Source organism: Nicotiana tabacum, chromosome 20 (genome assembly GCF_000715075.1).
Source record: "Nicotiana tabacum cultivar K326 chromosome 20, ASM71507v2, whole genome shotgun sequence".
NCBI classification, from domain to species: Eukaryota; Viridiplantae; Streptophyta; class Magnoliopsida; order Solanales; family Solanaceae; genus Nicotiana; species Nicotiana tabacum.
In genome coordinates this window covers 46750690-46776566 of record NC_134099.1, presented here as the reverse complement: position 1 = coordinate 46776566, position 25877 = coordinate 46750690, and the positions used below count along the sequence as shown (strand labels likewise).

The 25877-nt window shown below is 36.8% G+C and overlaps 1 protein-coding gene across 1 annotated transcript; it reads left to right on the top strand.

Moving 5' to 3' along the window:
• Positions 1 to 386: 386 nt before the first annotated feature.
• On the top strand, positions 387 to 25498 carry LOC107780680 (homeobox protein knotted-1-like 6). Its single transcript, XM_075241095.1, has 5 exons — positions 387 to 986; positions 1387 to 1506; positions 1630 to 1741; positions 23465 to 23691; positions 25158 to 25498. The coding sequence occupies exons 1-5, from the start codon at positions 657 to 659 to the stop codon at positions 25314 to 25316; spliced, it is 948 nt and encodes a 315-aa protein (XP_075097196.1). The 5' UTR covers positions 387 to 656; the 3' UTR covers positions 25317 to 25498.
• Positions 25499 to 25877: the final 379 nt, after the last annotated feature.

Sequence of the window (25877 nt, the reverse complement as noted above, 5' to 3'; positions counted from 1 at the left end):
TCCCAAAAACTGGTTTAGGCTAGTTTTGGGTGAATATTTTTCTTCCGCTCACAAAACTTCAACTTTTTTATTCAAATAAAATACATATCCAAATACAACTTCAACTTTCAAAAATTATTTTTCAACACAGCTTTAAAACTATTTCTTTATGGTTCAACCAAATCTATGTCCAAACTTAGCTAATTTAACAAGTGGAAGAACGAAGCTTGGAGCACACTGAATATGCTCAACGGGTCAAGAAGTGAACATCAGAACAAACAACTTAATGAGTAATTGGTAAAAATAGAAGTAATTTTATGCTTTAAATGTTCTACCTTATATTCTTTTTATTTATTTTCTTTTCAATATTGCACACTTTTGCAGGCGTAAGATCGGACTAACCCAAATGTTAGATTCGCTATCTCTAACAAGTATGGGACCTATCTTGGTCTTGCCCACACTAGTCTTGGAACCTCTTCTTCGGCCTTCCCTACTTTTCCTCTTCTCCTTTAATTTTTTTCCTCCATTAAAATAGTAAATAAAGAATACCCCACTTCAAATAGCAAACAAAACCACCAGCTCTCTTCTTCCAACCCAATAACATCTTTTATAAAAATAAAATTAGTATTTTGATTATTTCTTTACTAATTCACATAACTTTGGTTTTGAAGAGTGATATGGATGAAGAAATGTATGGTTTCCATTCAACAAGTGAATACGCGGACAAGGCGTTGATGTCACCGGAGAATTTAATTATGGAAACTGAGTACAACATGACTTACCACAACTACAACACCTTGACTACTCCTCCTATGATGTTTGGATCCGATGATGTTCAATTATCATCGGAAGCTGCTAATTCTGAAAATCATCAAATTAGAGGCAGCTGTAGCAGACGCGATGATACTGAAGATGATGATGAAGATGCTTCAAATATTATCAAGGCTAAAATCGTCTCCCATCCTTATTATCCTAAATTGCTCCGCGCTTATATTGATTGCCAAAAGGTTAAAACACTACTCATATATACAAGCTTTTAATCTGTATTGTTTAAAGTTCCGAGTGTTTTCCAAAACAATATAGTAATTTTAAGTGTTTTCACATCTATTTCTATGATTTGAATTAAAAGACTGAATTTTATTTAAACAGTACATCTCCCACTGACTGTTTAACCTAAATATATTTTCATCATCACTTCTTAGAGATATGTTTTTTCAAAAGTTTCCGAAACTTTGTGATTTGCTTTTCTTTACGAAGAGGGTTATGGCTTTCGAAATCTTTAGCTTCTGCAAATTTGGATATCGATCTTATCTTCTTCTTTTAATTTTCCTTTTTTTTTTCCAGTACTTGTAATAATTATTTAGGCTTTAGGTTCTGACTAGGTTTCAATGGTCGTTTATTTTTCAGGTAGGAGCACCACCAGAGATAGCTACTGTACTAGAAGAGATAAGGCAACAAAATGACTTTCGTAAAGCAAACGCTACTTCCATATGCATAGGAGCTGATCCTGAACTCGACGAGTTTATGGTTAGTTCTTAATTCTTTCTGTTTGTAGAATTTATAATTGTTACTAGCTGTTATTGACTTTTCTTGCTGGGAACAGTTTGTTTGAAATTTTGATCATATATGCTTATTATATGTGAAAAATAGGAAACGTACTGTGATATATTGGTGAAGTATAAGTCGGATCTGTCTAGGCCTTTCGATGAAGCAACTACGTTCCTCAGCAAGATTGAATTGCAACTCAGCAATCTTTGCAAAGGTTAGTCCAATACTACGTGTTCTCTTTCTCTTTCACATGCTGCAACTACATGTTTTATTTATTTATTTATTTCGATGATGATGGCGTACTTACCAATTTGCCCGCAACTATTTCTTTTCGTCTCTTTTCCTTGTTTTTTTCCCTTCCGAATGAAATTCTTTTACACGAATGATGAATAAATTAAAGTATGAGAATTGTGAAAACACATAGGTTGCAAACTAATCTACCAGTACCACTTGACTATCAGCCTCAAAATCACAGTAGTATTTTCCTTGAGCTATAGTTGTCGTACTTATTTCTTGTGTTGCTGCAAATTAAGGAAAAGAACAATTAAAAAGCACTTAGGTGGACGCGATAATAATATAGCATAGAGCTCCAAAAAATGACCAAAAAGGTGTCAGCAATAAAAATAATGATATGTATGAGTGAGAGCTTCTTGCCTTATGTGTGGCTGAGTATATGATTTTGGAAATTTTGCTTATTTTGTTGCATGTAATTCACTGAATACAAAATACTATAGCTAACTTAGTAAAGAGCTAGCCATATTTTTCCTCAGGGTGAGATCTGTTTTAGTGCAACTGGGACCTTTCATCCTAGTTTTACTCATATTGTTTTGTGGTGTTTCACTTGTCTCTCTTGCCTTTTGTTTGGTGTCAGAGAAATTTTCTTCTTTTTTTGCATTTAAACCACTTTAGCTCAGAGATTCTGATTTTGACGTATCACGGACTGACGTGACATGCTATAGTAGGCTATAACATTATTTCAAGAACAGTGACATATGTCCTCTATATCTATCTACCCTAGCCTTGCTTTCCTAGATTCACTGCTGATTATAGGGAGGACATTTGTTGCTGACCGTAACTATATATTTTGGGTATTTATGTAACTATGGTACTAGTATGATTGGAGTTTTAAGGGTTTTTGTCCGTAGCAAATATATCTTAGAATTGTTTAGTTTCCTGTTAAATCAAGAAAGATTTTGCAACTTATGGAACATATTGCAATTGCCATTCTTCTGTTTGATCAATGTGCTGATCCATGGAAACAATCATGTCTATTATGTATGCATTCGTTACTTAACCATTGATTCAATGGTGTGTCATCTCACATTGACTTTTAGTTGCTAAAGTTAAGTTGATTGATTTGGTGTAAAAACCAAGCGTGAGTTATCGTGACCTTAAATATGGAACATGCCTGTAATTTCTATTCCTACAAACTAATGAGAGTATTACATTAAAAAGGAGAAGACACGGGGTAATATCTTAAAATATAGATAGAAAATATAATCAGCTAACTTCCTATCAAGTAGTATGAATAGGGTTTATAATTCTTGTAGTTGGACTAGTTTTGTTGCGGGGAGCTGGCTCACGCATATGATAGAGCATAGAATTTGGTAATAACACAATTTTCAGTTTCCTCTCGGATTTATATTTTCATTGCAAGATATTCTTGATCAAGGTAGTTATAATTGTAGCATTATTTACCTTCATCTTCATGACTATACTTTTAATCTATGTTGCTCGAATTTTTTAAAAATATTATCGCATTTAAAAATATATTACTTATGATTAACTTGGATTGAAGTACAATGATGTTGCTTGGCCTTTACTTTCTCATATGTTGAGTACAGTCTACAATGTCGCATGTATTCTCCGAATGTGCATTGCATGTGGAACTGCAGTTAATTGGTCTTTTGCAAAAGGATGTCCAATATTAGCTCAACCCTTTTCTTTTCTCCACAAGTAAATGCTGTAGTTCCTCTCTTGTTTTCCTAGTATTCTATGAAAGATCCGATTTCAATTTCGTTTTTAAAAATAAATAAATTGATGTTCTGGCCTTCAAAGCCTTAAATGTTTTTTATTTTCTTTGTTAGTTTCAAGTTCCGATATTATAGCATGTGTTTTTGGCAGACTCATTGGGAAGTGTTTGATTTCTCATTGGTGTGCAGTTAAAGTTATCTTTTTTTGGAAGAAAACTCTTCTAAGAATTCAGCCTAATGATTTACTATCACCATTTGTTCTTATCGTAAGAGATTAAAATCAGGAATCTTAACTAACGTGTCACGTGACAACATTGATCTTTTGTTCAATTCTTTCTCTTTGATCTAACTCTCATGATCTTCTGTCCTAGCCTGGCAGCCTTAACTATACATGCCAAGTACAATTGGAACTTGTTTTTTTAATGTTGTTTTACAAAAATCTTTCACTTTGTTCTGGACTTAAGACTTAGAGTAATATATTGAACTAATTAAATAGGATAAAGTTATGTTATTTTATGCTTCTCCACCCATTAGAAGCTATCATTGTCTACTTCCACAAAAGGTTTGAGTTGAGGCAAATGGCATTTGATCTGTAGAGGGCAGCAGCCTTACACTAAAGAATGGCAAAAAATGGCAGTCTTAAGGTGGAAAAAAAGTTAATCAATGTGTGAAGTAGATATATAAATTCTTTGTGTTTGACAACTATAATTGTTTTTTGTTGCAAAGTACAACTTAACTTTTCAGTGATGCTTGGCTATCTATACAACTATACATATAATTTATTAATCTGGCCTCGTGTGCCTTAATTTTTAACTTGCCAGTTCAGCTGATAATAAAACTTTTGTTTAATTTCCAATCAAGATCACTTTTAGTGGAAGTGCTGTATGACTGCATATGTTCGTTCACGTGCTTAGATTGCATTAAACATGTTTAACTGATAACTGCTGGATGCTGTTTTCCATATGGCTGCTGCTTTTCTTTGTGGTCTGTTTTGCTATCTTTGTGGCTTTACTTCATGTTCAAGTTGATGCATGCTGTATGATTTTTGAGAATTTAATGTTTATGTTTAGAATGTTATATTATGGTCTTGATGCTTGAGATGTAAGCTGAATACCTGTGATTTCTACAATTAAATTTCCACGGATCCTCTTTTATTAACGATATACTCCTCTTATTTGACATATATATAAAGGTCGTATAATTTCTAGTATCATTGATGTATAGAGGATTATATGGAATATTACTAGAAGCCTCACATAGACAATAACGATTCATATATCCAAATTTAAATATGCTTGTGATTGTGGCGTAATAATTGTTATAGTGACGTTCTATTTGTGTTGAAATCAATCTTGTTTCTTAGAGGATTATATGGAATATATTACTAGAAGGTCCGTCTATTTCTTTTTGGTCGTGATGTTTGATGGCAATTTTATTCGTGCGACTCTTACTTAGGTTAACAAAGATTTCTGTTTTAGGGCAAAGTTTCCTCTCTAATGATTTTATTTTTTAAGCTACACGAGATCGAAGGTCACTTCGTAGAATTCCTCTTTATCTTTGTCATGTCTCCCTTTGTTCTCACCTAAACTATCTCCCTTACACTGTTGTGTATTCGGTTCTTCAAAGGGAAATTGTAGACTTTTCCTACGTTTTTTTAAGTCCAATTAGAATTCAGCATTCATTTTTTTTCTATGATCCCCCAAGTAATATTCATGATGAGAAATGAATTCTGCATCCATTTCATCATGATCGATCCAACATCAAAGCATCATTCTACCGCCTGTGACATACAAAGTTTGTTAATTTAAGTTGTATACTTGTTTTTCGAAACAATAAATGGAATATATTTTTTTCTTTATGCACGTGTCTATCTATTTTCCAAACATATTTCTAACTTTCTTATGGCCTCGGAATTGGTTTCCATAACCATTCCAAAATCAATAAAAAAAATCATGTCATGATTATAAGATAGACAATAAATATGTGAGTAATTAAAATCTTTTTATTTTGTATATGTGTTGGTAGAAGATAAAAAGTATATAGTGTAATAGTCCATGTGGCTGCATATCTTTGACACCTACCTTGTAAGGAAAAATAAATAAATGTCACCCATAGCAAAGTTGAGATATTAACGAAAAACAGAAATAGAAGAGTAAGGTGGGGTTGGGAAGTGATATAAAAAGGGTAGGACCAATGAAGAAAAACTTTAATGGAGAGAAAGCCCGTGTAGAGCGGGTGGTCTAAATACTTAATCACATGGACTCCCGCGCTTTCCGCTGCCAATCCTAACTCTTTTCTTTTCTTCTTTCTTTATCCATCTAAGTACTACTCCTATCAAACACTTGCACACGGACACAATTTTCTGTCACTATTTACTCTCTCTCTATCTATATGCAACACCTACTTTATTTTTTTAATTTTTTTTACTCGCGGTGATATACCTTCTACCTTTACCAAATAACTTTGCCTATTATAGTTTTGACAGTTAAAAAATTAATGATATTTTTTTAATCTCAATTTTGATTTGAACTCTAATCTCTACTGAATATTCATCTCATTAATCAGTATACTATATCCATTTAGTACATTCTTTTCTTATATTGAAAAATTCACGGAAAATTTTATTTTGTGTCTCATACAACTGATACTAGTTGTATGAGGTAACTTTTTTGTCTCACAATTTTATGGACCCAAAAATATAAGATCGATAAAACAAAAAAAAACCAGTTGTATCAATCGCACGAGACACATAATAAAACTTCTCGAAAACCCACTGAGACTGAAAGCAGCAGCTGCTGCTGCCATTTGCAACTGCAGCATAGTGGATGTCAAATCTTAGTGGGTCAGTGTCGAGTCATGGGCCTTTGTGCTCCCCAATGTCTCTTTGCTCCCATATCTTTCTATTATTTGTGGGTCCCGCAACTAACACTTCTTTCTTTTATATTATCGATTTTATGCTCTTTCTATTAGTAGTTCTATTTATTTTTTGTTTTATTTTATATAACGGTATTTCTTTACCTGTAACAACAAGATCAACACTTTTTATTATATTAAATCTATTTAATTCTAATATACTATTTAAAATTTCTAATGATGTCATCTTTTAATTATAAAATGTGTTTAACATCGTATTAAGTTTCATAATATTTTTGGTATGTTGTATATATTGAACCTATATTTAAAAATAAAAAAGTGGGAGTAATATAAATGTATGGTCTGAGCAGGATCTCAAGTTGACCCTTTGCCCAAAGTTTCATTGGGCATTTTGTTTAGTAATTTCTGTCTGCACTTTTTTTTGGTGGAAAATAAATCTTTATTCATCATCCCAAACCAAACATATATATTTTTCATCATTCTTCCGCTATTTCTATTCTATTCTTACTAACTTTCCTCTATCTCATCTATACTTTCATTTTCATGGACTGTTACTATACATTTCTTTTCTATCTAGCTATATAGTGACTCTATCCAGCTTATTCCTTTCTTGTTCTTCTTCTTCTGTACAGCTTCCATGCACCTGTTTTTGCATGTGTATTGTATCTGCTCCAATATTGCTTGTGGTCTTGGCACTCTTTTCATCCATACTGCTTCATTCCTAGCTCTCCATATGTGGTAGATGACTGCTGTTGGTACTGACATTGTGAATGCTCTACCTATTCTCCCTTGTGCTATTCTTGCCATCCTTCTCCATATCCCTGTCACCTCAGTGTTCTTTATATTCATACCCAGCCATTTGCAAACTTCAGCTAAGCACATCTTAGAGAATGTGCATTCAAAGTATAGGTGATCCATTGTTTCGGTATTTCCTTCACATAACATACAATCACTATCTTCTGTTATTTTCATTCTCAGTGTTCTATCCTTTGTCAGTAGTTTCCTTTTCATTGCAAGCCAGCAGATGAAGCTATGCTTAGGGATGTTCATTTTATTCCACACTTCTCTGCTCCAAGCCCATTGTTTCAGTCTTCCTTTTTCTCCAGTGGTATCCACTCTTGATTGTGTATTATCATGTACTTGCTTGCCATCCATTTCCTGTATAACCTGCAACATATATATCTCGTATAGAGCATATTTTCCTCGAATACCAGCTACTGTCTTGGGAAGGATTATATTGCCACCAGTCTTCTCCTTTCAGGTATATATGATTGATCCATTTGACCCCACAATGTGTCTTCTTTATTTGCTATGTGCCAGACATACTTTGCTATAGCAGATTCATTCTATATGATGCACTCCCTTATTCCCAATCCTCCTTCTCTTTTAGGTCTACACACAAGGTCCCATGCAACTAGTGTCACCTTATTTGATATGCCTTTTCCAGCCTATAGGTAGTTTCTGCATATTGCAATGATGTCCCTAAGAACCTTCTTTGGTAGGATAAAAATAACAGCCCAATATGAGTGAATGTTTATTAGCACTGAGTTGATCAACTGGACCCTACCTGCATATGATAGGTTTCTCGATCCCCATGAGTGTATTCTTGCACTAAGTTTGTCCACCAACATTTCACAGTCTCCTGCATTTAGTTTCCTTGCAGCTATGAGCACCCCCAAGTATTTGAATGGTAATTTCCCCTGTTTGTAGCCAGTGATTTCACATATTCCTTCTGAACAGTCTATCCATGTTTGCATTATATACATTTGATTTCCCTGCATTAATGCTCAGCCCAGATGCTTCTGAAAATGTTTGTAGCCCTCTCAACATAAGCATAATGCTGCTGTACTCACCTTTGCAAAACAGTAAGACATCATCTGCAAAGCATAGGTGATTTAGCTTCAGTTCTTTGCTTTTTGTGTGAAATGCAAATCCATCTAATGTGGCTACCCATTGCATTATTCTTGTGAAGTACTCCATACATATTACAAACAGGAGAGGTGATATAGGATCACCCTGTCTCAAACCCCTTCTCCCCTCAATACATCCATATAATCCTCCATTATAGCAATCGAGTATTGAGTTGTTGAGATGCAAACCATAGTCCATTTGATGAATTTGGGAGGAAAGTTCAGTGCATGCAGCATTTCTTCCATAAATCCCCATTCTACAGAATCGTATGCCTTTTTTAGATAAATTTTTATCAAACAACTGCTTGTTGATTTCTTCCTGTTATACAATTTCACCAGATCTTGACATATTAGGATGTTCTGCACTATGCTTCTACCTTCCACAAATGCACTTTGGTTCTTAACTATTATTGATGGCAGGACTCCTCTTAACCTGTCACACAACACCTTTGAAATTATTTTATAGACTGTATTGCAGCATGCAATAGGTCTATAGTCACCTACTTCAGCTGCATGATTGTTTTTCGGGATGAGAGTCAAAGTTGTTTTATTGATTATCCTGAGCATTTTTGATGTGTTGAAGAACTCCTTGACACTTTCAATGACATCTTGCTTTACCACTGACCAGCAGTCCTTATAGAATTGAGATCCATAGCCATCAGGTCCTACGGACTTGTCTCCTGCAATTGACCATAATGCTGCCTTAATTTCCTTTCCTGTAACTGGAGCTTCTAGTTGTTCCCTTTGTTTTTGTTGGACCACATGCCCTTTCCTTACAAGATTGCTACGTACATTTTGCCTATCTCCTTTGCTTTCTCCCAGCAACTCCTTGTAAAATTTTATAACGGCATCTGTTATCCCCTCAACATCTGTTATCATATTCCCTTTTGCATCTTTAATTGAGAATATCCTATTTGTATTTTTTCTTGCTTTTATTACTTCGTGGAAGTATTTTGTATTTTGATCCCCCTGTCTTATCCATTGTATCTTGCTTTTTTGTCTTAAGAACTGCTCTTTAGCAGCCTTCCATATGATACTCTCTTTCATCCATCTGCCTTCCTCTTTAATTAATTCAACATTCTTAGGATCTTTTTGAATCTTTCCTTGACATTCTGTTAGTTTGGCCATTGTTGTTTCAGCCCTTTTCTCCACATATGAGAATCTTTCTTTGTTTAATCTTTGCAGTATGCTTTTAGTTCTATGCAGCTTGCCTACCAATTTGTACATCTGTGTGCCTTGTATTTCTTTTTCCCAAACTTCTTGAACTCTTGTTTGGAATTCTGGGATCACACTCCACATGTTGATATATCTGAACTGTCTTTTCCCCCCTGCATTCCTTCCTTCCCAGTTTATAATTGCTAGACAGTGATCATAGATGCCTTCATTCATGAAATGCACCTCTGATGCAGGCAATTCAGTCACCCATTCATTATTAACCAACACTCTATCTATCCTGCTGTATACTCTGCTGTCTCCACCTTGTTTATTATTCCATATGAAGAAGGCTCATGAGGACCTCAGCTCCTTCAAACCACAACCTTCTATGCATTGTCTAAAGTCTTTAGTTTCGGCCATAGTTACCTTGCTTCCTATTCTTTCCTCCTTGCTTAGCACACAGTTAAAGTCTCCCATTACAGCCCATGGTCCATCCATTTTGACCCCTATTTGATTGATGTCTTCCCATAGTTTCCTCCTTGCTGCTTGTTCATTGAAGCCATACACCATGGTAACATTAAAAGTCAATCCAATCCCCCTATGTTTTACTGTACTATGAATCATTTGTTCTGTAACTTCTCTGATATCCACCTCATATAGCTGAGGTTTCCACAGCATCCAAATCCTACCATTTGGATGCTTGTCTAAATTTGTAATAAACGACCAACCTTAACAAAGATAAAAAGAAGCTTTGTGTGCCTTAGCTCTTTTTATCTTTGTTTCCAGAAACCCAAACAAGCCTACTCTCAAGTTGTGGATAAACAGATTCATTTCTTTCTGCTTATCTAGCTTGTTTAGGCCTCTGGCATTCCAAAAACCAATACTATCTATTAGGGTTGAGGTGTCCCCCACCCTTCCCATGTCCAGGTCCTCCCTCAGCTTCACCTTCTCCAGGGCTGGAAGGTTTAGTTATCCCTTCCTTTCTATTACTTTGTTCTTCTAATGTTGCAAATGAGTTTCCTGTATTTATTTGAGGTTCTATGATCACTATCCCTCTCCTTGCATACCTTCTTCTGTAATAGTTGTCATCCCGTCTTTGCTTCCCCATCAGTTGTTTCCCTGCCCTTTGTTGAAACCTCTCTTCAACACCTATATCTTTGCCCCTTTTCTTTGGTTGTTTCTGGCTGTTCTCCTTTATTATTCTTCTCTATTCCCTGCTGTGTTTCTTCCTTCTTTTCCTGGGCTCTATTGTTTATCTCTTCCCTTATATATTTCATGCACTCCTTCAGATCATGTCCATGGTTTTTGCATTTAGTACAAAGTATTGGCTTCCATTCAAACTCCACCTCTTGTTCCACAATGTGGCCATGCTCATTTTCAAACATTACTGTGTCTGGAAATACCTTATTGATTGGTACTTCCACCAGTATTCTAGCATGTCATTCTCTCCTTCATAGTAGTTGCTTTGTCTGTCTTCAATGGGTTTCCTACCAGCCCCGCTATTTTTGCTAAAGCCTGTTTTCCCCAGTACTTCACATTCAGCCCTGGTAGTCTAATCCAAACTGGTATGTTATCTATTATCTCCTTTTTCAGTTCTATATCCGGATGCCAAGGTTTAACTATTACTGGCTTTCTATCAAACATCTGGACTCCTTCTTCTACTACTTTAGTTCTGCTCTCAGTTGTATGAAATCTGACCAGAAACACACCTCTTTGTACTTGTGCTACTAGATCAATTCCCAGTTTTCCCCAAATTCTATTAAAATACCCTTCCATGACATTTTGTGGTGGATTAGATCCCAACACATAGCATACTACACCAGTTTTTATTCTACCTCCTCATGGATATCTTCCAGTGTTATTTTCACATTACTGTTAATAGGTGATTCTCGTTTAAGATCCTCACCTTCCTCCAATGGAACAGTAGCCACAACTTTGCTCCACGATCTAGATCCTTGAGCTTGTGTCTCACTTTGTGATTCAAGTTCAATTGCTTCGTCCTCCACCTTATCAGCCCACGATTTCCTACATGCATCACTCCCCTGCATATTTTCAGACTGTGTCCTCACTGGTGTTACCATTGGTGTTGACATTGCTAATACTCGCTCGAAGTTTAGTGGAACTATTCTAGTAATTGCATTCAAATTCCTTGCTTTCTTCGAATCTTCTGTCCTCGGAATACCTTTTCCTCCTTGATTTCCTTGATTTTGATCTGAATTTGGCATTTGATTGCTTTGCCCTCTCGCTCCAGCCTTCGATTTCCTACCCATGTTTAGCGTTAGCTGAGAGGAAATTTCATTCTAGAGAGAGAAAGTTTTGACTCATGTCTGCACTTTTTACTTTAACTCTTAAATATCAATTGTAATATTTGTAATTATTCTTAGTTAGTTCTTTGTACCCTAAAATACTAAATAGTACTCCACAAATGTTTAATAAAGAAAGAATTATTTCACACTATAGCTTCCAAAAACTAAATAAATATCTAATACTCCCCCGATTATAAAATACTACTCCTTCCGTTTCATATTAAATGAGGTAGTTTGACTCGGCACGGAGTTTAAGAAAAAAAGAAGACTTTAGGAACTTGTGGTCTTAAAAGCTTAAGGGGTAAAAAATTTGTGAGGCCATAACATTTGTGTGGCTATAAAAGCTTCTCATTAAGAGTAAATGAGTAAAATGAAAGAGTTTAAAGTTGAATTATTTTCAAATTTAGAAATGTGTCATTTATTTTGGAACAGACTAAAAACAAAAGTACCTCATTTAATATGAAACGGAGGGAGTCCCAATATTAGCAAATTCTAGGTGGGTGTGGAAGAGTTCATGGGTACCATCCATATATACACAAAAAATTGATATACGTCTTGTTGTTGTTGTCACTCCAATTAGACTTATTGCAGTATCCTTTCTTTCAGTTCTGACTTTGAAACGACTAAACATGTCATGGCCTGAAACATTTCATCTATTCCAAAATAGATGACACATTTCTAAATTTGGAAATAATTCAACTGTAAACTCTTTCATTTTACCCATTTACCCTTAATGAGAAGCTTTTATAGCCACACAAATGTCATGGCCCCACAAATTTTTTACTCCTTAAGCTTTTAAGACCACAAATTCCTAAAGTCTTTCTTTTTTTCTTAAACTCCGTGCCGAGTTAAACTACCTCATTTAATATGAAACGGAGGGAGTACCAATATTAGCAAATTCTATGTGGGTGTGGAAGAATTCATGGGTACCATCCATATATACACAAAAAATTGATATACGTCTTGTTGTTGTTGTCACTCCGATTCTTTGAAACGACTCAACATGTCATGGCCCGAAACATTTCATGCTATCACGAGATTTCATTTTATTTACTTAACTAGTAAATTTGCCGCGCTTCGCGTGGTTATAAAAATGATAAAATTTGAGAAAACTCTGTAAAAATCAAAAATATAAATTAGATAAAATCATCATTTCTTTGTTGTATTTATGTAAGAGAATTCTATTTAACTCTTACATGAAGCCTTGAATGATTAACATACGGAGGGACAAAATGTAATATACACACACACACACACACACTAACTATATATAGAATCCCCTTAACTTATTCGAGTGTTTAATTTTTATATTTTGATATCTCTTAGTGAAAATTTAAGCTTTGCCATTATTTATAGGCGTCAGTAACCAAGTTATGAATCAATTGTGTACTGCAAATAGGCTAGTGCAAAGCAATGCGTTATAATATATATATATATATATATATATATATATATATATATATATATATATAAGGACATCAATGAAGCAGTTATATATATTGCAAATGGCTAGAAGATGAGACGGAGTTATGATCACCTTCTTCAGAGAACACTCAGGCCTCCTATTAGATTCCATAAATCAATTAAACTTCAACTCAAAGGTTATTCCATAAATTGGCGAAAGGAAGATCAAATCAATAAAAACATTCAAAATTATGATTTTACTTTGCTGATCTTCATGGTAGAAATTTACATAACTCAAAATAATATATTACTATGTAACTTGGTTTAATTTTATATTGCCGTTAATTATATATACATCTTCTAAAACATAGTTATCCATCTTTAAAGGAAGAAAAACTATAATTCAAACATATCAAATGAAAAGCACACCAAAATTTTTAAAAAGCTTAAAGAATTAAAACGGATGCAATGATTTCACACAAAAGAAATACTAACAAAGTAAATAAACAATAATTATGTTTGAAATAAAAGAATTACTAAAGATGCTTCTAAATACCAATCACCTATCTCACAATTAATATAACAACGGAAGGCCAGGAGTATTACAAACTGGCAATTGTCTTTTTATACGTTAATTTCACTTCTTTCGTCTCCGTTGATTTCTTCTCCGCTTTGGAGCCTTCGGATACCATTAAAGAATGAAAAATGGTTTAAAACATTTACAACATCCAGGTTGATTGCATAATATGCAAAAATCAAAATTAGAGCAGAAAAAGAATGGGCAACCTGAGGGGACAATTTCAAGGAAATAACTCAGTGACATTTATTAAAATTTTTACCTGGTATTCACAAGATAAATAGTACAACAACAACATTTGGAGCAACTTCACAAAACATACTGGGAATAACAAAGAAACAGATGCACACCACTTGAATTTGTGAGTAAAAGAACGAAGAAAACTATGAATTTGTCAGCCTCCCATAGAAACTCCAATGAGCGTCGTTCCCCATCTTGACTCAATGTGAATGAAAGAGGGAGCAATATAGTCCATGCATATGCGTTTTTTGGTAGAATTTCAAACGGGCTAACATTAGTACATATTAATAGTAGTAACTGTTAATTATTGGGAAGGGGAAAAGATACAATATAGACTATAGAGTGGCGTTCAGAGAAGACTGAAGCGACATTTATTTTTTGATCCTTAATTGATATAACTATTGATTTTAGTCTAGGCAGTTATGGAAGAAGTTGACTGTTGTGATTCTTATAATAAATAAAATAAAGAAAGAGGCGAGTATTGTATTGAAATGAGAGGAAATTCCCAAAAAATCGAGAAATTAGATAAATATAATTCCTGGCATTTGAGACATGCCACATCACATTTCTCATTCCCACAATTTATATATATATATATATATATATATATATATATATATATATATATATAGATAGATAGATAGATAGATAGATAGATAGATAGATAGATAGTGTAAATATTTTTTGTATTTTTATTGCATAGAATTTAGAATTCTTATTTTAATGGTATACACTTTGGGGTCGTTACTCGTTTGGTAAGATGTATTGGGGGGAAAATACGTGTATTAGCTTTGATATCATTGACCCCTTATTTGCTACCTTGTACTTTTCATAACCTATGTATAGCTAATAATTGTATTAGTATGCTCCCTATTTGGTACTACTCTTATACATTGCAAACGGTATTAGCAATATCATATTTTATAATATATGGATAAACATGTATAAAGACAAAATTGCCCTTTCAAAACCTTCAATGTACCAAACCAAACAGTCAATAAGAAATAATCTTAGCATAATTAATTCTGGTATTATTAATGCCAGCATTACTAATACACCATATTCAATACTATTTTTATACACCCTATCAAGCGACCCCTTTATGTTTTCATGGTTCCTAGAATAGCTAGACAGATTCCTCCTTTATTTCTCTAGTCATTTATATTAAATGTGTGATCATATCACTTCATGTAAAAGCTTAAATTGTTAAAAGATAGCACATTTTTATTAATTTAATTATATTTTTAATATGTCTCTTCTCGTGCTATTTAATTACTCAAAATACGTAAAAGTTCTTTGTAACATGTGAGGACTAAATTCATTTTCATAAACCAAACATGGATTTTTTATTTTTATTTTGATGATGATAGTGCTAAGACTTAAACTTAGGTTTCGTGCAACTCTAATACGATATTGAAGTGCGTATCTATTTCATGTAAAAGCTTAAAGAGTAAGGTATAATTTCTCCCAGCCTCACTCTGATAAAAACATTAATCTCGATCTGATATATACTTGAGATTGTATATACTTTTATACTACTAGGTAAAAACAAATCTTAAATCACATGTAACAGGATGGGAGATATACTCATGTTAGTAATATTGGCTTCCAGAAAAATGAAATTATTATCATTTGCAATGCTAGCAAAATTTTCCTTTATCATTGAGGCCTCTTATCTTATGTTGTTCGGATTCTTCAAAAATGCCGTTGGGAGTGTGTCGAATCCTTCAAAAGGGATGCATTTTGGAGGATCCAACACGAGGTGCGGCAATATTTTGGAGAGTCCGAGCAAGATACCTCTTTATCTTTCTAGCATCTTGATATGTAGTCTCCAGGGTGATAATTTTTTTATTTTATTTTTTTACACAACCTGAACTAGAATTCTATATTTGTTCCTTTTAGTATATTCACTGGTACTTCTGACGTTCTGATTTATCGATGTTTTCTAATAAGCTTTTGTTCAAGCTACCTCTTCTTAAGTGAAGTCTTTTTCTGGACTTCCATAAAATAACTGCTTCATCTGAAATTTTTGTGAAGCAGCCAGACTTGAACTAGAATATGTGCTCAAGTCAGTATGAGTATGAACCTCATTCCTTTTTCCCACCTTCACTTCCAATTATTTTCAATTAAGAAAATGAACGAGAATATATAAATGCACTTAGCTCGTCTAGATTAATTTTTTAACCTTCTATCTTCCATTGAGTAATAAAGAAAATTTCAAAGATAATTATCTGTTTATTTCTGTCTTTTTTGTTGGGTAATTTGGGAAAGAGGAGTATTCTTAATCAGTCAAATTCTCATGATCGATAAGTGGAGGAATGTTTCTTTATTTATGTTTGACTCAAAAGATATTGGAACCTTTTTGGACAAATCAATTAAAGAAAATGAAGGGGTAAATTTTAGTTAGACATAATAAATTTCAGATCAATGAGCTAATTGAAAGAATAATATACGAGATAAAATATAGGTAATCGATCTTATTGAGACTCTTCATTGTAGCTCCCATTAATCAATGGGAGAGGTAGTTTTACATGTTTTTCTGGAGATTACTCCTTTCTTCTTTATTATGAAGATTACAAGGAGAAAACTCAGGAGAGAGGATGGAAGGAAGCCCCCCGATCGAAGGTTTTCCCGTATTATATATAGTCATGAGACCTTTGCTATTCACTCGGTCCGACGCTCTCTTACACTATGTCTGCCTTGGTCGTCCTTTAAACGTTGTTTCTTCTTATTCAACGGGTATCGAGAGTGTTGGATGTGGAATAGACCATGTCGTCTTTCGCTGCTTTGCCGCCTAGGCTGGATGTTGGTCAGCTTGACCACAACAGTCAGATTTTGACCAATACAGTTAGTCCCTCCGTCTGTCGGGGTCGTCTCCTGTCGGGCCAGGCAGACGGATCATGATTGCTACGAATTCGAGAGAAATCTGACTACTTGTTCCTTGGTTATGCTTTTTATGTTTCAAGTGGGATGAGGGCGCTCTTTCGATATCCTTGGATCGTTGCGGTTGTTTCAGAACCGAAACGTCGTTTGACATTAAAGCGTTGTTTCGTGGCTGCCGCCATTATGACACACATTCCTGGGGAACCGAAACGTTTCGTGCCCTATCAGATTCGATGGCGACTCTTGGTTTCCTGCTTGGGGGATTTATGTCTCTTATAAATAGAAGGAACACATCATTCGATTGACACACTTCTTTGCCTTTTGCTTGAAAGAATTCTGCAGATATACTTTCTTCCTGATACTCCGAGTTATCGTTTGCCCTTAGTTAATTGAAAACTGCCATCCTTTCTTTCCGTTGTCTTTTTGCCGCATCATCTTGACAAAATGGCTGGTGATTCCTCTCGCACCGATCTCCCTGTCATAATTCCGGCATCGGAAAATGTTGCTCATGCCATTGGAGGGGCAGAAGTGGTGGAAGACGAGGAGGTCCCGTCGGTAGTTGAGATTTTGCCTCGTCCTGGGATAGAATTGACCGACTTCAGCAGTTGCGCCGGGGTGGAGCTGGAACCTGTCCCCTCCATTATGAGAGAAGAAGATATTCCCGAGTTGAAATCTAGGTGGGGAATCCCCAGTTACGTTGACATGCGACCGGCGGTAGGGAATGACATAGTCCATTTTGACCGCCCCGAGTACTGCGTGTTCTATGCCTACCCCTTTCTTATCGGGTACACACTTCCTCTCCTCCTACTGGTGATAGATTTCTGCTGTTTTTACAAGGTCTGCCCCGCCCAGCTTCCGCCGTACCTGTACAAGCTGTTTCTTATGTTGCTCAAGTTCGCGGAACTCGTCGGTCGTGAGATCACTTTGGATCACATGCTCAATATCTTCGCCCCTCAACTTATCCGCACCATGATGATCCATATGCGTCCCCGAGGGTCGAAGAGTCTGGTGGTGAAAATGGACGACAGGAGTAACCGTCGTTTCTATGAGAATTATTTCTATGTGCGGACTGAGCATATTGTGGCGGATCCAATGAGGTTCCCTGAGAAGTGGAACTTTGCATGTAAGTTTCTTATGTTTTATTTTTTAGTCGTTGAGATGCCCGACCGCTTTCTATTACAGTACTAAACCCCATTGTCTTTGTAGCTGAGAAATTGCCCCCTCCATCTGTCGAGGGTATCCGCGAGTGGGTGAGTGCCATCCTTCCCCATAGGTGGGGGTTTGCACATGGTCGGCCTTTTATGAGAAATTTGGACGCAGGCCCCTCACAGGTCAAATGTCGTTTCAGCTTGCTATTTTTCCTCTCTTTTTACTCAGTTACTTATGTGCGGTTTTGTCGATGCCGGGGAGAGTGCGGGGAGCGAGGGCTCCTTCATTAGCTTTTCGTCAGCCGTCATCGTCTCCTCGCACCTACCGCCCGGCCTTCGTTGAGGGCTGCTTCAGTCAAGCGGCGGCTGTGGTTATTCCTGCGGAGGCCACTTCTCAGATTGAGGTCCCGACTCGTGTCGCTCGTCTGACGGGTGAATCTTCCCGTGCTGAGGAAGAAGAAAGGCCGTCTAAGAGTCGGCGAGTGGAATTCGAGGCAGCTCCTTCAACTGTAATTCACCTGGACGACTCTCCCTTGACAGAATCTGGGACGGGGGTTGATACCGCTCCACCCATAAAGATGGAGACAACCGTCGTATCTGCCCCATCGACGGAGATTCCTGCTGCTATTGATGATCAGCAACCTGCCTTGATAGGGGGCCAGATTTCTGAGGCTGCCGTTGTGGTTTCAGATGTACCCTCGTCCTCCGTACCTGGTCGTGCTTCCTCCTCAGCAACTGAAAGGGGAATAGGCGTTGTGGTCGACGATTATGAATCTGATTCGGACCTCGATCCTGATGATGTGAGGATGTTTGAGGAGGGTATTACCCACTAGGTGGTTAGTGGGGGAGGGTCGTCTTGTATTTTTGAGATTTCTTCGGATGTTAATCTCCTGGGGGACACGGAGGATCTGGTGCCACAATTCGACATTTTGTGTTCTGCTGCCGAGAACGAGGCTCTCCAAAACGTTCCTGATGTCGATTTGATGAATGAGGTGGCCGCTATGGGCTTGAGAGTACGTTGCACTTTTCTTTTATACTTCTCTCAGTTTTCTTGTTGATATGGCTTTAACCCATATTTTCGTTTTTCAGACGTACATGGTGGAAGTGGAGAGTGCGCAGGGCCGACATTCGGGCCAAGCTTTTCTTGAAGATATTGGAAAAGTATCGATGCTATCGCAATAAGTGTCGTGAGATGCACGAGTGACTGAGGGAGAATCCCGGTACTCGATCCCTAGGTGAGGAATTGGATAAGAGAGACCAGCAGTTGATGGAGGCCATTCGCAGGAACAATGTGCTCGAAGAGCAGCTTCGCGCGAAGGATGAAGAGCTCGAGGTGGGAAAGGGGGTGGCAGCAGAGTATGATTATCTGCAGGGGAGACTGATGTCAATGCAAGCCGAAATGGACAAAAATCTTGTGAAGGTCGAGGCGATGAGTGCAGAGTGGATGGGAAAGATAGCCGAGTTGGAGAGAAATGTCGCCGGACTACAGAGTATCGAGAGTGCCTAGTCTGCGGCCTCAGCAAGGGCGGCGACCCTAGAAAACACTATCCGCGTCCTCCAGTTTGAGCAGGAGTCGGAGAGAGCGACGACAACACTAATAGAGGCGAGGCTTGAGGAGCGTATTGGTGAGATCGACCGGGAAACTTCGAACTTAGGAGATCGGGTCGCTGCTCTTGAGGTAGAGACTGTTGGCATAGATTGAGTCTTCCTCCGCCGCTGTTCCCCACCGCTTACACGAGCTTTAGGTTCATGCTGAAGCTTAGCGTGATATATACAAGAGCCTGTGGGAGGCGGGCAATGTTACTGAGGCCGCATATGAAGGAGCACGAGCAAAAGCGTGAAAGGCTCGTGTCAACTTTGGTTATGACTCTGCGACTCTGGAGGCCGAAGAGGGCGCGAATGATGAGGGAGAGCTCCCTGGAGTTGATGGCGATGATGGTGGCGGTGATGACGCCGAGTGAAAGAATGTTGTCTTAGTCTGTTTCTTTTATTCATTGTCGGTTGTCGTTGTTCCTTTCTTCTTTTCTCTTTTTTTATTGTTGGCTTGGGCCATGTGTAATTTGCGACCGTTAGCACGGTGACTGTATAAAGAAGAATTTTTTCGATGTCATTTTCCTTGTACTTTATCTTTGTTTTCGCTTTTCATGATTTTGGTGCGGGGTAGTCTCCCATATGGCAAATCCCGGTCTTTCCTCCCCTTTTTGTTCACTGACGGCCCTTGGCCTTATATATATTTTGAACTTTTCTCTTTGGTGATGGCTCATGTCCTTGGGGTTGCCTTGGGGTGTGATTTCGAACTTTTGTCGAAATATCAAACCGTCATTGTTTGATCGAGGTCGAACTCTTCTTTTTGGCGAAGGCCCTTGGCCTTAAAGGGCGTTATTTCGAACTTATCGAAATAGTAACCCATTGTCGTTCAGTCGAGATCGAAATTTTCCTTTTGGCGAAGGCCCTTGGCCTTAAAGGGTGTTATTTCGAACTTATCGAAATAGTAACCCATCGTCGTTCGATGGAGGACGAATTCTTCTTTTTGGCGAAGGCTCTTGGCCTTAAAGAGTGTTATTTCGAACTTATCGAAAGAGTAACCCGTCGCCATTCGATCGAGGTCGAATTCTTCTTTTTGGCGAAGGCCCTTGGTCTTAAAGGGTGTTATTTAGAAATTATCGAAATAGTAACCTGTCGTCGTACGGTCGAGGTCGAACTCTTCCTTTTGGCGAAGGCCCTTGGCCTTACAGGATATTATTTCGAACTTATCAAAATAGTAACCCGTCATCGTTCGATCGAGGTCGAATTCTTCTTTTTTGGCGAAGGTCCTTGGCCTTATAGGGTGTTATTTCGAACTTATTGATATAGTAACCCGTCGTCGTTCAATCGAGGTCGAACTCTTCTTTTTGGTGAAGACCCTTGGTCTTAAAGGGTGTTATTTCGAACTTGTCGAAATAGAAACTTGTCGCCGTTCGATCGAGGTGGAATTCTTCTTTTTGGCGATGACCCTTGGCCTTAAAAGGGTGTTATTTCGAACTTGTCGAAATAATAACATGTCGCCGTTCGATCGAGGTCGAATTCTTCTTTTTGGCAAAGGCCCTTGGCCTTAAAGGGTGTTATTTCGAACTTTTCGAAATAGTAACATGTCGTCGTTCGATCGAGGTCGAATTCTTCTTTTTGGCAAAGACCCTGGACCTTAAAAGATGTTATTTCGAACTTTTCGAAATAGTAACCCGTCATCGCTCGATCGAGGTCGAATTCTACTTTTTTGGCGAAGGCCCTTGGCCTTAAAGAGTGTTATTTCGAACTTATCGAAATAATAACCCGTCGTCGTTCGATCGAGGTCAAACTCTTATTTTTGGCGAAGGCCCTTGGCCTTAAAGGGTGTTAATGCGTCGTCATTCGATCGAGGTCGAACTCTTCTTTTTGGCGAAGGCCCTTAGCCTTAAATGGTATTATTTCGAACTTATCGAAATAGCAACATGCCGTCGTTCGATCAAGGCCGAATTCTTCCTTTTGGCGAAGGCCCTTGGCCTTAAAGGGCGTTATTTCGAACTTGTCTAAATAGTACCTCATCGTCAGTCCCAGTTTTTGGAGAGTCGGGCATCCTCCAAGGGAGTCATAGTTTGCTTGATATTGTCTGCATCAGAGGGCATAATGTCAGAGAGTATGAAACGTTACTGTTTCGCTTATGTTCATTTTGTGCCCATATTGGAGTTTCTTTGCCTGATTCCAGCCTTCCGGCCTGAAGATGCCATTGGCGGGCGATATTTCGGTAGTCTTGTAGTGGTTTCTCATTCTTTAATTGAGATGTTTCTTTGCTCGCTCGCCCGCACGGCATTTGTGTTCCTGCTTGAGCGAAGAGCAGAAGGTGAGTTAAAATGATACTTTCCTTACCCCCATCCGATGAACCGGTGAATGAGAGCAGGTTTGTAACGTTGCTCGTTTTGTTTGGCATTTTGATGGTTGATGGGGCGAGGATTTCTAAATTCGGTGACTCTATTCGACTCTGCTTCCCCTTCTATGCTGTGCCTTTGTCCCGCGTGGGTTGAGTTTTGCCTTGGCGCTTTTTCCGGTGGGTAATTGTGTTTTTTGTCTTTGATCTGGAAGAGACTAGGAAATTTCACTAAGAAATTCTCACAAACAGGAGCCAAATTGTTTGACTCAAAAAATATTGGAACATTTTTGGACAAATCAATTAATGAAAATGAAAGGGTAAATCTTAGTTAGACATAATAAATTTCAGATCAATGAGCTAATTGAAAGAATAGTATACGAGATAAAATAGAGGTAATCGGTCTTATTGAGACTTTTCATCGTGGCTCCCATTAATCAATGAGAGAGGTAGTTTTACATGTTTTTCTGGAGATTATTCCTTTCTTCTTTATTATGAAGATTACAAGGAGAGAACTCAGGAGAGAGGATGGAAGGAAGCCCCCCAATCGAAGGTTTTCCCCTATTATATATAGTCATGGGACCTTTGCTATTCACTCGGTCCGACCCTCTATCACACTATGTCTGCCTTGGTCGTCCTTTAAACGTTGTTTCTTCTGACTCGACGGGTATCGAGAGTGCTGGATGTGGATTAGACCATGTTGTCTTTCGCTGCCTTGCCGCCTGGGCGGGATGTTGGTCAGCTTGACCACAATGGTCAGATTTTGACCAATACAATTTACTTCTCTCAAGTTCATTTGTATAAAATAGCTATAGTATATAGGTGTTATTAAGAAGTAGTATCCTAACAAGTACCTCGTTTAGTAGATATATCATAATTTATTTCTAAACTATATATGCTCCTTACATAATCTCTTGAATACATGAACTAAGAAAATCACACATATTTTGAGAGTAATCTAGTAGTATTATGTTTTTCCAACAGTCCTTACAGCTTATAAGAGAGAGGTTTCCACTCCCCTTATATAAATTATATTTCATCTCTTTTGGGATTCTCTCATAGGACGTAAAAGAGAAGAGTACTGCTTCATTTAGTTTTCTTTTATCTCGTGTGTGAGTGCAAGATGTTACAAAAACAAGTTTGAGAACTTTTTTGAACGCATCTCTTTTCTGTCTTTGCGTGCCGGCGTGTGCATTGTATCCTTATGCTTTTGACTAGAACTAGATAAATGATTAGTTAACACATGAATGTATAAACTCTTAGGAAAGATTTTCTCTTATTTGTTTTGCGCAAAACGAAATGAACTTTAACAAAGTCCGTTAGGATGTGTGAAGAGCTTATATAACCAGAGGCGGAGCCATTGATTTGATGCTTATAGGTTCGGAATTTTATTAAATTCAAATTTATACGTTTTAAATAATTTATATTTGCATATTAAATGAATTTTCTAACATCAATACAGAACTTGAACCAAAATTACTAAGTTCACCTGAACCCGTACCTTAAACTCTAATTCTGCTCCTGTATACAACTAACAAAGTCCATCTTGATCTAATATGTAGTTAATTGTGCATTTGATTGTTGCAGATGATGGTGGTGTATCATCAGATGAAGAGTTGAGTTGTGGGGAGGTAGAAGGACAGAGAAGTGAGGATAATGAACTAAAGGGCAGACTCCTACGTAAGTTTGGGAGTCACCTAAGTAGTCTAAAATTGGAGTTCTCAAAGAAAAAGAAGAAAGGAAAGCTACCAAAAGAGGCAAGGCAAATGTTACTTGCATGGTGGAATGACCACTATAGATGGCCTTACCCTACGGTTTGTACTTCTTATTTATATCCATCTTTTACATTTACATTAATGCCTTTTTGTTCTTGTTCTTCGGTATCTTTAAAAATGCATGCTCTAAATATAGTGTATTTTTTGAGGATTTGACATAGGTGCACCAACAATTTTAGGAAGTCCGAGCAACATAGTATCAAACTGCTTTTCTCGTAATTCTATGAGTTTAACATTTATACACTAATAATTTAAAAAGATAATTACACAATTAGGTTACTATTAAATCAATTACAAGTAAGTTTTTATGATAAACATGCATTAATTGATAACCTGGTAAAAATAATGAATATCCGGCTATTTCAGGTTAAACTATCGATAATGAAAAAATTCTTTAATTTGTCTAACTTAAATCCTAGTTATGTTGGTAATTGATAACATGCCCTTGATAAGCATGCAAAGCTAATCTTTATAACTGAAAATACTATATCATGTTATTAGATCATATTTTCACTATTCCTTCGTGGCATAGACTTTTTCTTCAACATATCAACCTAATAAGTCTAATGAGTTTAGAAAATAAACGAGTACAGACAGTAGTTTGGCTAGTCTCTCATCGACAAATTTTAATTCATTGGTAATTTCACTCACTTTTTTTTTTTTTTAAGTTTCGTTTTGTTGTTTCTGATAAAACCCTTATCACTATTAAAAATCCGGTAAATACCGACCAAAAAAACCGACCAACATTGGTTGGTTATGGATAATTACCGACCAAAACACAACCAAATATGCTTGGACTATTTTGATGGTCGTTTTAATATACCGACCAAAGTTGGTTGGAAATTACCGACCAATGTTGGTCGGTCAATTAAATTAAAAATAAAATATTGCAAAAAAAAAAAACCCGACCAAAGTTGGTTAGTATTTTAATTATTTAATCAAAAGATTCATCATATGGGAATCGAATCGGGGTGTGTACTGCTACATGATACTATTCTACCACTAGATCATTGGTGCATTTTGTTTTAAGATTGTCTTATTTTTTTAATACTCTTTAATTGTATTTTCGCACGAAAATAACCGACCAAAGTTGGTCGGTTTTATTAAAAAATAAAATTACTGACCAAAGTTGGTTGGTTTTTTTAATATTAATTTTTATTTATTTTAATTGCAAAAACCGACCAAAGTTGGTCGGTTTCTTGAAAAATAAATTTTGCGGGACTCGAAAATAGTTTCCCGTATTTTTGCGCCAAAGAAAACCGACCAAAGTTGGTCGGTTTCATAAAAAAAAAAATTAAAATATTTTGAAAAACCGACCAACATTGATCGGTTTTTGGCCGGTTTTTTGACCAACAAAGTTGGTTGGTTTTTCTTGGTCGGTTTTTGCCGAATTTCTAGTAGTGTATATTATTCTTGCTAATTAAACCCTCAAGAGGATGGGTGGGACCAATTCATTTCATTTTTTCCCAATATATATATATAATTATGTGGCTGATGTTATATAGGAAGCAGATAAAAATTCGCTAGCAGAATCAACGGGACTAGATCCGAAGCAGATCAACAATTGGTTTATAAACCAAAGGAAGAGACATTGGAAACCATCAGAGAATATGCAGTTAGCTGTTATGGATAATCTTAGTGGCCAATTCTTCTCAGATGATTGAGTCGACATTGTATCCCTCATTTCTCTTTACATATATATATTTTTGGATAATTACTAGAAAAAGAAAGATTATATTTTGCTAATACTGATTAATCCAGTCTCTATACAAATAATGGTAGAGATTAATGTTGAATTCAGCTTCATGTAAATATTCAAGCTAACTGCTACAATGCTTACCCAATATCAGAAAATGCCTGCTTTTTTTTTTTTTTGATAACATGAGTCTTGCTCATATTAGAATGAGAACGGAGGCTAGAGTGGTCGTAAGAGATCCTTTGCATTTTTAAGCTTGGATCATCTTTGGATTTTGCTGTGTGGATATGAGTTCTGTCAATACATTATTTAAATTAAAATTCCTTCTTTTTAGAGATATTGGAATTCACCAAAACTCTCTTTACAAGAGTACTCTTGCTAGCTAAGTTTCTTATCATGTTTACTCTAAGAAATGCGGGGGCTATCTGTATACGACTAAAATTGGAGAGTCTGATTTTGTGGTCATTATGGCATTTCGCAGCCCATCTTCAAAAGCCTCGAGGCACAACTTGAGGTTTGATCCTGATGG

Bases quoted from the DNA above. Each gene is read 5' to 3' on its own strand.
- LOC107780680 (XM_075241095.1), top strand. From the start codon at position 657: ATGGATGAAGAAATGTATGGTTTCCATTCAACAAGTGAATACGCGGAC. The intron at 1,507-1,629 runs GTTAGTTCTTAA...TGTGAAAAATAG, and splicing joins CTGAACTCGACGAGTTTATG to GAAACGTACTGTGATATATT. The intron at 23,692-25,157 runs GTTTGTACTTCT...GATGTTATATAG, and splicing joins ATAGATGGCCTTACCCTACG to GAAGCAGATAAAAATTCGCT.